Source organism: Wolffia australiana, chromosome 4 (assembly GCF_029677425.1).
Source record: "Wolffia australiana isolate 7733 chromosome 4, ASM2967742v1".
In the NCBI taxonomy this organism is placed as follows: domain Eukaryota; kingdom Viridiplantae; phylum Streptophyta; class Magnoliopsida; order Alismatales; family Araceae; genus Wolffia; species Wolffia australiana.
The window spans coordinates 20,805,712-20,819,498 of NC_135838.1; the positions used below are offsets into that span (position 1 = coordinate 20,805,712).

Consider the following 13,787-nt stretch of genomic DNA (forward strand, 5'->3'; position numbering starts at 1 on the left):
GCGCGTGTTAACGTGGCTTCTGTCGTGTTCGCTTGAGCGCGACGCAGATGTAAAATATAAAAACAGGCCAGTAAATGCGCGGGGCGGTCGGCTCAGGCAGAACCGTTCAGAGGGATCGGAGGTGACGGCCAGGCGGAGAGGGACGACTCTCCGATTCAAATTCTCAGTTGCTTGAGTGTGCAGACTTCGTCGAGCGGTTGCTTGTGCGCTTCCGGTTTTGCGATTCTCTGCGTTTCTAGAAGATCGGCGTGGTATCGGCATTCTGGTGCTTCGTATTCGTAAGTCTCGCATTTGCTTGGTTGAGCGAGGATTCTAGTTTCCGGTCTCTTTTGGATCGTTTTTAGTCGTCGGTGATTTGAATTGTAGGTTTTTGTCTCTGATTTTAAGGTATTTCTCGCATTTGCTTGATTGGATGATTATTTCAGTTTCCGGCCTCGTGTGGACTGCTTTTGTCGTCGGTGATTTGAATTATAGGTTTTTGTCTCTGATTTTAAGGTGTTTCTTGCATTTGCTTGATTGAATGATTATTCCAGTTTCCGGCCTCGTGTGGACTGCTTTTGTCGTCGGTGATTTGAATTGTAGTTTTTTTGTCTCTGATTTTAAGGTGTTTCTTGCATTTGCTTGGTTGAATGATTATTCCAGTTTCGGCCTCCTGTGGACACTTTTTGCCGTCGGCGATTTGAATTCTAAAATTATTGTCTCTGGTCTTAAGGTGTTTCTTGCATTTGCTTGATTCAATGATTTTTCGAGTTTCCGGCCTCGTGTGGACAGTTTTTGTCATCGGTGAATTAAATTCTAGATTATTGTCTCTAGTCTTTAGGTGTTTCTTGGTTAAGAGAAAGGTTCTAGCGTTTCGCGAGGTCGTTGTTGTAATTTTGATGTATTTGGACGAATGCAGGTCTTGATTTCGATTCAACATGAGAGAGGTGGGCCGGCATGCTGAAGTGGACGGAGGATAGATGGTAACAACATGTCCGAGATTCTCTCAGACAAGGCTGCGAAAATTCAGAGAGTTGTATATCTCAATCGACCTCTAGCGTTCCAAATCTTTGAATCGTGATTGAGGAGAAAGGATGAACATTAAAGACCGTCTAATTTTCGGTCGATCTGTTGTCCAAGATCCCGACATCGTTGTCAGATTTTAAGTAGGTTTCCAGTATTACGCTAATCATGCCGAGCATTAGACCCCCAACTTGGAAGCAAACCGCCACTCTGCAGGTTGAAATTTGCTGGAAAGGAGGGTTCCCAGCTCATTTCGTAGCAATATCTTCTCCTGATATTTTGTTTTTTTCTCAGGTCGCCGTGAAATGTAGGCCCTTGACTCCATTAGAACGCCAACAGGGTCGTCATATTGTCCATGTGACGAATAACAAGGCATATTATATTTCTTGAAAAATGTATATTTTTCTGAGAGTTCCTCCTCTTTACTTAATTAGAGTGGGAATTTCTCTCCATAATCCTGCAGGGCGTTATTGTTTTGGATCCTGATTTGTCGAAGGACTACCTTGATGTCGTCCAAAATCGAACCAAAGAGAAAAGATATATTTTCGATTTCGCATTTGGTCCTGATTGCACAAATAAGGTAAGCACCGAAGCTTCTCTTGGGCTTCCATAATTTTTATATCTAAATTTTGTTGCATTTTTTTATTTCATCTCTCTCCCCAATGAATGCTTTCAGGAACCTAGTCACCAGGGTACTCGATTCGTCGCAGCGCTAACATTCTTACATGTTTGTTTTGTTTTGTGTGATCCTTTATTTTACCTGAATAATTCATTTTTAGATTTTCTAATTAAAATGACTAGATTGGTAACATTTCAGGCAGGGGGGAGGTGTTCTTAAATTAGTCTATTTCTAAAAGAATTTCTTGAGTTTTTGACGTCATATTATTTTCCCCAATGTTTTCTGCATTGAAGAATAGCTCATTTTTTCGGCTGTCTTTATTTTTTTCTGAACAATCCCTAATTCTCTCAAATCTTTTCTAGGACCTGTACGATTGTATCTCCTCCACAATTGTTGGAGTAGTACAGGGTCTGAACGCCACTGTTTTTGCCTACGGTTCTACGGGAAGGTATTTCCTTTTAAGATTTTTCTCAAAATCCGTGGCATTTCCACAAGATGTTTAAATTTTATGTTTGTTTAGTCTGCCATCTTTTGTTGGCTTCATGTGATCTAAGATTTTGTCTCATTTTACTATTGACCACAACTTTTAGGATGTCATCTGTTCATGGGATCTCTGTACTCCGGTCAAAAAACATGTCGTATTTGGCTTGAAATTTAAGTGAACCTTGGAAATCATGGGTTTTTCTTTATCTTCAGTGCAAACATCTGTCAGTACTGAAAAGTATTGTCTCTTTCACCTCATATATTTTTAACAGTGAATTTTTGCCAGATTTCACCGCATATATTTTTATCAGATTGTGAAGAACTCCCCGGTTCTTCACAATCTGATAAGAACCGGGGAGTTCTTCACAATCTGATAAAAATATATGAGGTGAAATCTGACAAAAATTCACTGTTAAAAATATATGAACCGGGGAGTTCTTATCTGGGAAGATAGGGATAAAGGAGGGACACCGGTGGAAAAATTATTGGCCGCAGGACGGATGGATGTCGGCTGAATGACGTAGGCGGCAGGGCAAACATCGCCAGGGAAGAAGCTATGACACCAACAAAACTTGGATTACTTCTTGTCTGCCCTTCCCTTGGGAGGGCTGCATCCATTTGAATGGAAATCTAATCTAAAAGGAAAAATGATCAAAGTACCTAAAATGACAGAAACGTCCTAGTGGGCCAAATGATTAAAACATTCTGAGATACGATAGGGATCGTATCACAACACTGTCTCTTTTTTTTCTAGTGGATCAATGATCCCAATATTACCTTGGGTTTTATGTTCGTGTGATATTATCCAGTTTTCTTGAGTAGATAAATTTTAGACAGGTCTTCAACGAGATTCTAGAAGCATAACTATTCTTGCTTAGAGACAGTAGATCTAAGCATAAATCCGAAACCTTTTTCTGACAGAAAAGATTCGGTTACTTTGTATTTATAGCCACGGAATCAAGATGTTTATTTCCTGAGAAAAAACAGTCCTGTCCCATATTCGGCATTCGTTGCTAATTGTCAATGAACCATGCCCATTTTCTTTGGCATAACTTTTGAGAGGAACAGAGGTAACTGATAATCACGGCTTTTTTCGGAATCTTCCATGAGTGGAAACAAGGTTGACTGCTTTTGTCGAAGTCGTAAGCATCATTGTTTTTTTCGTCTTGCTTTTTTAAAAGTAATATCGATGGGTATTTCGTCAAATATATCCCATGATATATGATAAACGAACATCAAAGTTGGTGGTAGATCACCTCGAAATGAGATGATCTAGAGCGCCAACGGAATTCCAATTAAATCTACGACGGAAGATGTCATCTGATTTGGTATAACATTATCAGTTTGACAAAAATAAAACTCGAGAGTATCGTGGTGTAAATACAAAAAGGGGACATGAAGAAAAAACTCGAGAGATTAAAGTAGAATAGACCTGAGGACAGGCTTCCGGGCAGTCCTCTCTACCCAGGTTCACTTGGCTTACTGTAGAGAGGTGAGAAGATCCTAGTACTATGTGGACCAGTTAGGCCCGACTTTGGTAACATAGCTCTCAGAAAGCGGTATGTTTTTGGTGTATAAGTAGCATGTTTTTACTGCATCTCTGGTCCTCTCCTATTTTGATATCAAGAGGTTCTCGAGCAAGTTTCTAGAAGCTTGTGTCCGTAAATTTACATTTACCAATGCAAGGAACAGGAATCGATTCTGTACAGGCTGTCAGATGTTTCAATCTGTCGGTTGTTGTATGGTTTAAATAGGATTAGCAGATGGATGACGGGAGCCACTATGGGACGGACGTTATGGGACGGTGCTGTCATTCGGTCTAGCATCCGTCCTGATGGTCTAACCGAAATAAACAGTCTCCCATCTCTTTCCTGTTCCCTTCGGGAACGGTCCCATCCCTAATGATTCCCGTCTAGGGCCAGTTCCACATCGGACGTTCAACATCTAAAGGTCATGACGGAACTGAATGCCAGTTCGGAGCAGGATAGATAATGTTCCGATTAATTTGGTTAAGCATAAAGTGGAAAACCATATCCATTCAATCCAAAACAGTTCCCGTCAAGGGATCACTTGGAATTCGGACCGGTCTTCCGTCGATAACAATGGAGAGATACCGGTCCGTCATCCGTTCCCAAAACTTGGGTTTGAATTTAGCTGAATCCTGATAATAACAGTGCGTTTATGGTATATTATGTTCCGATGGACTTTTATGATTAAATAAATAAGTTATGATTTGCGCTTTGTGCTCATTTATGACACCTTGCTTCCTTTGTATGCTCAGTGGTAAAACATACACGATGGTCGGAACACGCAACGATCCAGGACTTATGGTCCTTAGTTTCCACTCAATATTTGATCTCATCAAGAAAGATGAAAGCGCGGATGAGTTCGAAGTCTCATGTTCGTATCTAGAAGTATATAACGAAGTATGATACTCTTTGAAACAAATGTCCAATCTTGCTTCTCGAACCGTCTAAAACTTCTCTTCTGAGTGTTTAATCTTTTTCTTTTAAACTAAAGGTTATATACGACTTGCTCGAGAAGTCATCCTCTCACTTAGAACTAAGAGAAGATCCAGAAAAAGGAATTGTCGTCGCCGGTCTCAGGACTATAAAGGTAAGCTACATAACATCGCGACACGCCCTTAATTTCCAAACTTTTAGTGTGTGCGCATTCGTATATTCCCTCGAACAGGTCCAATCAGCAGATAAGATCATGGAACTCTTAAATATCGGTAATAGTAGACGCAAGACAGAAAGTACCGAGGCGAATGCTACTTCTTCGCGGTAATCTATGACCGTTACTTGAAATCATTTACGATATGTTAATTTTTTTTCCGCCAAGTTCATACTTCTAATGAATTTATAAATGGTTCCTCAGGTCCCACGCCGTCTTGGAAATAACCGTGAAAAGAAAGCAGAGAACCGATTACAGAAGTCAAGTCCTTTGTGGAAAGCTCTCCCTCGTCGACCTTGCCGGAAGGTCTCAACTCTTTCTCATCATATCTCTCAAACTAATTTAGTGATCTGTCTAACCTAAAGTAGTTTTAAAAACGCTTCATTTCAGTGAAAGAGCCTCCGAAACCCTAAACTCTGGTCATAAGCTGAGAGACGGAGCCAACATTAACCGTTCCCTCCTCGCCTTGGCCAACTGCATTAACGCTCTAGGCAAACAACATAAGAAGGGACTTGCTTATGTTCCTTACCGAAATAGGTAACCTTTTTCACTAATTTCGTCTAATAAAAAATTGCTTTTTACAGAGAACAAACATTATCTGACCTCTTTCTTTCCCACTTTAGCAAGTTGACGCGTATACTCAAGGACGGTCTAAGCGGGAACTCTCAGACAGTCATGATTGCCACTGTCTCACCTGCAGATGGTCAATATCAGCATACTGTTAATACGCTAAAATATGCTGATCGAGCCAAAGAGATCAAAACCCATATTCAGGTCCTACTCCGTTAATTTTTTTCCGGTTCTATACATTTAATTAATTGCAAAACATTTCTAACGATCCTTCCGTAACAGAAAAACGTTGGACCCATCGACACGCATTTTTCAGAGTACGAAAGAATAATCGACAGCCTTCAGGTAAATAAAATCGCAAGAAAAAAAAAAATTTTGATGATTCAATCTGAGGCGAGAACGAACCTCGCAGGTTGAAGTGTGCCGGTTAAAGAAAGAACTAGCGGAGAAGGATTCTCAGCTATGCAAGAAACCAGCCGAAAAGTCAGCGGACGACGAGCTGTCCTGGCTGAACTTTCTGAGCCGCGAGACCAGCGAAAACGTCCAGGAACGCGTAAACCTTCAAAAGGCGCTGCTAGAGCTCGAAGAAACAAACCTCAAAAACCGAACAGAGCTTCAACATCTCGACGAAGCGATTGCCAAGCAGCAATCCGTCGAGAGAGACGGAGCAGTCGTTCAAGCGCTGAGGCTGAGACGGCAGGTGATTCTCGACAACATCCGCGACAACGACGAGTCGGGCGCCAATTACCAGAAGGTGTAATATACAAGATTTAGAAAAGAAGCGTTTTTTAATCTTTTTTTTTTTTGGTTTAATCTGATCTCGTCTGCAGGAGATTGAAGCCAACGAAAAGCAGAGGCGTCAGCTGCAAGACATGATCGACGAAGCCATCCGCAGCGACGGCAACAGGACGTACCTGAACATACTCAGCCAGTACCGTATTCTCGTGAGCACGGCAAAACCGTTGAGGAATTTGGGTTTTTCTTTTTTTGTTTTTTCCTTTTTTTTTGGCTGATTCCCGAGGGGGGGAAACGATGTCAGGGGATGTCGAACGCGGAGCTGCAGTTCGAGATGGCGGTGCGGGATCAGGTAATCCACGAGCAAAGAGAGGCCCAGAGGGGCCTCTGGAAGATGTTAATGGGCCTTGGGCTGGATCAGAAACAGTTGATAGAGCTGGCGGCCCGACAAGGAGTGACTTTAGAGGATTGGAGGGCGGCTCCCTCCGCCAAGTCGCCGCACGAACATCACAAGGCTTCTTCTCCTCCACCGGCGAGGAAGATGAGTTTCGGGGGCCGAGGCCTGGCTCAGCCTCACCGACAACTCTTCACTTGCCTCTGCTCTAGAGCTGGCCATCAGCCGTCTCCTATCCCGTTTTGGAACTCGCCGACCGAGTTAAATTCCAAGGTAATACGCCTTCTCCGACTGTTAGGACGTATGAAATTTTAAAACTTTCCCGAACTTATGGTATAATGACTTTTGTTTCTTTTCTTTTGCAGATGCCTAGTCAGATCTCCGTCTCGGGCGCGTCCTCGTAGTCGATGTACTCAGGTGGGACTCGAGAGTCGAGAGAATCTTTAGAAAGGGTCGTGGCCTTTTTTAAAACCCTGGCCCTAGGGTAAGTGCATTTCTGAAAACATTTCTGCTGTCTATATTGTGTTTTTTCAGTTTCTATGGTCAAAATGCTATTGCGATGGGTGCTACCACTTGCGTTAAATTACCAGATCATTAACCAACTGCAGAAGTTCAAATGAAAAGCAAAGCAATTGCTAGAGAACAAACAACTTGGAACGAAGAGTCAAACGAGAAAGCAACAGGCGACACGGCAGTTTGACGACGACGACGCAGAAATGAAAGCAGCAGGAAACTAAGACGGCAGCGGAAGGGGGCGGACGTTTGACTCAGTAGTCCTCGCCGTCGTCGCCTTCGTCACCCTCGGCAGACTCGGCGCCGACCTCCTCGTAGTCCTTCTCGAGCGCCGCGAGATCCTCGCGGGCCTCGGAGAACTCGCCCTCCTCCATGCCCTCGCCCACGTACCAGTGCACGAAGGCGCGCTTGGCGTACATGAGGTCGAACTTGTGGTCGATGCGCGAGAACACCTCCGCCACGCTGGTCGAGTTGGAAATCATGCACACCGCGCGCTGCACCTTGGCCAGGTCCCCGCCGGGCACCACCGTCGGCGGCTGGTAATTAATCCCGCACTTGAACCCGGTCGGGCACCAGTCCACGAACTGGATCGTCCTCTTCGTCTTGATCGTCGCCACCGCCGCGTTCACGTCCTTGGGCACCACGTCGCCTCGGTACATGAGGCAGCAGGCCATGTACTTACCGTGGCGGGGGTCGCACTTAGCCATCATCGACGACGGCTCGAACGCGCTGTTCGTGATCTCCGCCACGGACAGCTGCTCGTGGTAAGCCTTCTCCGCGGAGATCACCGGCGCGTACGACGACAACATGAAGTGGATCCTCGGGTACGGCACCAGGTTGGTCTGGAACTCCGTCACGTCCACGTTCAACGCGCCGTCAAACCTCAAACTCGCCGTCAACGACGAGATCACCTAAACATCAATTAGCGGCGTTAACCAAGGCTTTGACACGGTGACTAGATAGAAAAACCCTACCTGAGAGACCAAGCGGTTGAGGTTGGTGTAGGTGGGGCGCTCGATGTCGAGGGAGCGTTTGCAAATCTCGTAGATGGCTTCGTTGTCGAGGAGGACCGCCACGTCGGTGTGCTCGAGGAGAGAGTGGGTGGACAGCACGCTGTTGTACGGCTCGACGACGGAGGTGGAGACTTGGGGTGAAGGGTAGACGGTGAAGCCGAGCTTCGACTTCTTTCCGTAGTCCACGGAGAGACGTTCTAGAAGGAGTGAGCCGAGACCGGAGCCCGTGCCTCCCCCGACGGCGTTAAAGACGAGGAAGCCTTGCAGGCCCGTGCAGTTGTCGGCGAGCTTGCGGATTCGGTCGAGGCAGAGGTCGACGATTTCTTTGCCGATGGTGTAATGGCCGCGGGCGAAGTTGTTGGCCGCGTCTTCCTTTCCGCTGATGAGCTGTTCGGGGTGGAATAGCTGGCGGTAGGTGCCGGTTCGGACTTCGTCGATGACGGTTGGCTCGAGGTCGACGAAGACGGCGCGGGGAACGTGCTTGCCGGCGCCGGTCTCGCTGAAGAAGGTGTTGAAGGCGTCGTCGCCTCCACCGACGGTCTTGTCACTTGGCATTTGGCCATCAGGCTGTTGCAAATATTATTTCACATGATTAAAGGATGACTAGATGTATCAGGAAAACGATGGATCTGGTATCGCAGTCGTATGAAGTATGAAATACAGAATGAAATCAGAGTTAATTCGCTGGAGGTAATATCAAGGAGCATGTACACGATGATACAATAAAACTTATCACGAGAACGTCAATATTAGATCAGATCTATAATATTACTCGTAGTTACAAAGATACTGCAGCGGAAAGATAAGGCAGTGAGATTCTTGAAAAAAATCACATATGGCGGAAACAGATTTATCTAAAAATAGGCGTGTATCGTAAGAAATATAGATCATCGGTAAGAATATGGGCAGGGCACGGGAATAGCATGAGAGTGGTTTGATGAAGTTTCAAAAAAATCGGATTAGACGCTCAGATCTTCGACAAAGTGCAACCGAAATGACACGGAAGACGTTTAAAAATCCATGGAAATACACGAACATAAGAGAAAGCAAAAAATACTCGTACAGAAGAAATACTACAGGATCGTAAAAACGGGATCTACGATTAGAAAGTAAAAAGGGACGAGGATGCCACGAGAGGAGAAATGACCCAGGAACAAACGATATTTCACCAAAAACAACAAAAACGGAAGCGAAACAGCAACATACATTATAGAAGATGAACACTAAACCAATAGACAAAAGATTTGAACAGAAACATACCTGGATACCGTGCTCGAGACAATAAAGCTCCCAGCAGGCATTGCCGACCTGGATTCCGGCCTGACCGATGTGGATCGAGATGCACTCCCTCATTTTCGGTAGATCGGAGCGGCGCAACGACGGAGAAGGAGTAGATCTGAGCAAGGAAGCACCGGATCTGGGAGGGAGGCGTGTATGAAGACGCCTAACCACCGCTCGTAATGCCCTACGCAGCCCCCAAAAGAGTATTTATAGGCATCCAATTACAGCGAATTTCTTACCCCGAAAAAAATATTTTTCTAATCGTGGTCAGTTTGTTAACCATGGTTAAGACTGAGAGGTCTGTCCCCAGTCTCGCACCGCTCCTGATTTTGCCGCCCATTTTTGGCCTTTTCAATTTTGAAATCGCTGCCAGCTGTCATCTGAAAATACTAAAATACCCTCTGCTAACCTGTTGTGGGCGAGTCGGCTGACTCGTGACGATTCAGATTCCTGTCTCCGACTCTCCCAGATCTTTTCAATTTAAATAAATGACGTAAATACCCTCGTTCGGATGGCTACCGTAACGTTGGCCATCGGGCGCTGGACTCTAGCAGTGTTCAGCTCACGAAATCCGTCCCGATATCCGATATAGAACAATCCGATATCCAATATCGGATATGAGACGGATATTAGCGATTTGGCCGATACTGAAGGGGGTGGTAGATGATTGTGCTGGATGTTGGAATATTTTTTAATAAATTAACTTTGTCCCTTGTGAAGAAAATTTACAAAGGTAGTATGTTTCATACAGTGTGAGATTAATAATGAAATCATAGTAGTGTCTCGCGTGATGAGGCCACGTGAACTTTGAGAGCTAGTCGTGTACGCGGTTGTATCCTGACCAGACATAACAGTGTCCTTTTTTTTGGGAAAAAAATGGGAAAAAAACATAAAAACATAAAATATCAAATAATAGCACAACACATTTTAAACCGTGTTTTAAATTGATCCATCTTTATCTCTCTATATCTCTCTCTCTCTCTTTATCTCTCTGTCTCTCTCTCACTCTCTCCCCCTCTTACAAATTAGCTGACAATAAAGTATGTTTAATTGAAAAAATAAATAGTATAAAAAAGAAAGGGGATGTCGACCGATTAGATGCACTGTCAGGAAAACTCATTTGAATTAACTTTAGTACAGTACACAATGATAATATATGATTATTATGCTCCTTTATTTCTTCTGCTCGTTATCGTGTAAAAAATGTCTCGACGGTCTACAAAAGGGGAAAGTCAAGAAAACAATTTTTTTATCAATCTCTATATTTTATTGAATTGCTCTTTCCCTTACTCTCGATTATATAAATTTTTGTTTCCTTTATCTCATTTTTAATGATTTGTTGACAGTATAATCATCTGCATTCTCTACACATGAGCTTTGTAAAAATGCCTCGTTGTTCTGAGCATGCTAAAAATAAAGAAAATTAGTATTTATCATAATCTCATTTTCCAAATCGCTGTTTTCATTTCCCTTGTTTTAATGATTAAATTCCATCATTAGGGTTTTTGCAGAATCAAGATTCGCTTTTATCTCTCTTTCTTTCGCTTTCAATTATCGTTTCATGATGAATATTTTGGCTATGTTTCAATTAACACGAATATCTACCCGATGTAGACAGATTGGATGAATCGTCGTACAAACTAAAATGATTTCACACGAGTATCCCAAGCATGAAAAGGAATGATTACAATGAGTACTATGTTTTACTTGTTTATTTGATGTATAATATGACAAGCTATTTCAATTTGTTTACAATTGATGACAAATTTTCTAGAAACCTGCACAAAATGCGTGAATGTGAATATAATAATGGGCAGGACAAACTAATTTTGATACTTGCGTATAATTAAAATGCCAAAGATATTGGGTGTTTAGTATATTTTAAATAAAATTAATTATTTTTTAGCACCATTATTCTTAGACCAAATACAAATATCACTATTTCTATTCAATTTATTATTAGAAATGCTCAATGTTGATCATTGCTAAATGTCTAGAATAACAGTATAGAATTTTACCTTTTTTCGCGTGCTTCTCAATGAAGCTAAATGTATACACTAATTTGGATGAGAGTTAAAATAAGTAAAATTTATTCTAGTTATTTAAACGTCCAATCTTAAAACTAAAAAACATAAATGATTGTATCGCCTTGTGTAGAACAACTTATGCGATTACTTGATTCTTTTGAAAAGTATATTCTAGTTATTTATATGTCCGACCTTTAAATGTAGCCAAGTGATAGCTAGAGCATTGGATCTCCTGTTTGTTCCATTGAATTGTGGTGTCATAAATTTAAGAATATTTTCCCCACCATATAAGAGGGATATGAGAAGACGAAAGGGGGAGCACTTAACAATGACTCACATTGGTATTAAATGAGATTACACCCCCCCCCCTCTAATTATGTTATTTGGGAATTTTTTTTAAAGAAGTTGTAAGGATAACTTCACAAAAATATCATCTACAGGAACTTTTAAAAAGAGTTCGTAGATGCATGGTATATTCTCCAATATCCCCAAATCTCATGTGAGAGATCATTTTGGGTGCATGTATCAGTACAATTCACAACTTAAATAACCAATAACATTTGTAGGTCAACATAGTCCATTAACTATAACAACATATGGCTTAATCATTCGAATATCGATTTAACCCAATCGATTGGATAAGTCATCATCCCATGGGATGCTTAGCTACAACTCAAGCCCCATAAGATACAAAGAGTATAAAAACTCTCTCATGAACCCTATTGATAAACATTTTTTAGAATAGGGTAAGTAATGGTTATAAAATATATTTATAAAATATTTCTTGCTTAGACTACCAAGTAATTGTTAAATCCATAATGAAAAGGTAATGAGAGAGTAAATTCTACTTCAAATATATTTTGAAATATTTTTTAGTGATTTTATATTTTATGGATTTTTAACTACTCTCTAAAGAACAAACCAACTAAATAATGGAAACCTAGTCAAAACTATTTTAAATAAATGAAATGAATTTTATATTATTTTTAATAAGTTTTAACAATTTATTATGATTTTTACAAATTTTTTGGTACTTTTTCAGGGAAACATTAAACTGTAAGGACAAATAGAACTGTAGGTCGTACTTTCTATAGTGAAATTGTGACAAAAACAAGTAGTGGAAAATAAAATTATAACTTTTGCTATAGGACGAATTTTTTAGTGTTGTTTGATGCATTGGAAATCTTTAAGTCTAAGCCATCCTTTGAAATCTTAACTAGAGAATATGGTGGTCAGAATCAAATCAAAGAGTCATGAGATCGTACGAACCTTGTTGTCACTTCCCCCAAGGGCCAAGTGGTGCTCTTTCTCCAAGAATCTTGATCACCCGTTAACACTCTCTCCCACACTCTTGTAGAAAAATAATGGATAAAAGAAATATGATGCACTGGGCCTCCAACATCAAGTTGGGAGCATAAAGCCAATATGAGATACAGAGAGAGGGGAGAAGATATTAAATAGATGTTCCCTAATTTTCTAAGCCATTGGATTTAATTTCAAGAGTTTGGAGGGATAGGATTACTTGATTTCCACCCTAGATCCGTGTTCCCTCCTTCCCAGATTTGAAAACAGGCATTTCAAATTCAAATAAGGGGTTAGTTCCACAATATTGCCTTTAGTTGACCCAGTTCTTAAGGAGGTTTGACTGGGCTTCTAGAGTGGGCTTATGGTGTATTGGTCTTCTTCTTGTTATCTAAGAGATGACATGGGCTTCTCCTTTCCTCCCATTTGTATCCCAAATTCACCATTTTACTTACCCAAGTAATGTGTTAAAGTAAAACTCCAAGAATATGTGAGAAATCCACTTGACTATAAGGAGTAAAGTGGGGTTAGTCTCAAAATTCAATAATATATATAAAAAAGAGTTAGAAAAATAAATCATATGTTCTTGTTTTATTATTAAATGGTGAATGATGCTAGTGCAAGTCTAAAATATGCGGTAAAAAAGAAGCATAAGAGCATAATTTTATTGATCTGATTTGATGTTATCACCTTTTGACCGCTATTATTGTGTGTATAATCCATCATTTACTCGAAACTCTTAATAAAAATCAGGGGATCATAACTTTTGAAACTCTAATCGATCCTATTAATTCATAACAATGCATTTAGGAAATCATCAAAGAAATGCTTGAATATTCCATTACATTGGCTGAGTTTGTCACATTGTTATCCTTGAGCTATCTCCTAAACAATGAGGACGAATGATCCCATCTTGACCACAAATTCACCGTTCGGACTTGTCACTACATTGGAGCTAAAACATTCTGGAGTCTTGGAATCTTGGAATCCCATGATAGGAAATCATAGGTCATAGTCAAGATACAACTGTCTACCCACAATATGCATTTGGTGTCTAAAATATGAAAACCATTTAAAATATTGTGACATGAATAAATAGGTTGATAGTTGCCTAAAGTATAATTTAGGGATTCATCTGGATTACTCTAGTACACTATTTTCATGAAGAGAAC

At 41.3% G+C, this 13,787-nt stretch overlaps 2 protein-coding genes across 2 annotated transcripts; one reads left to right on the plus strand and one right to left on the minus strand.

The window, feature by feature from the left end:
* Positions 1–60: 60 nt before the first annotated feature.
* On the plus strand, positions 61–7,048 carry LOC144702324 (P-loop containing nucleoside triphosphate hydrolases superfamily protein). Its single transcript, XM_078574332.1, has 16 exons — positions 61–278; positions 899–1,218; positions 1,297–1,374; positions 1,466–1,582; positions 1,984–2,069; positions 4,386–4,530; positions 4,625–4,720; positions 4,799–4,890; positions 4,985–5,086; positions 5,171–5,317; positions 5,404–5,554; positions 5,633–5,695; positions 5,763–6,104; positions 6,181–6,294; positions 6,390–6,752; positions 6,845–7,048. The coding sequence occupies exons 2-16, from the start codon at positions 1,171–1,173 to the stop codon at positions 6,881–6,883; spliced, it is 1,983 nt and encodes a 660-aa protein (XP_078430458.1). The 5' UTR covers positions 61–278; positions 899–1,170; the 3' UTR covers positions 6,884–7,048.
* A 4-nt stretch (positions 7,049–7,052) lies between these two features.
* On the minus strand, positions 7,053–9,476 carry LOC144702326 (tubulin alpha chain). Its single transcript, XM_078574334.1, has 3 exons — positions 9,266–9,476; positions 7,967–8,572; positions 7,053–7,903 (listed from the first exon to the last, which is right to left on the minus strand). Exons 1-3 carry the CDS (start codon positions 9,356–9,358, stop codon positions 7,247–7,249), a joined length of 1,356 nt encoding a protein of 451 aa, XP_078430460.1. The 5' UTR covers positions 9,359–9,476; the 3' UTR covers positions 7,053–7,246.
* Positions 9,477–13,787: the final 4,311 nt, after the last annotated feature.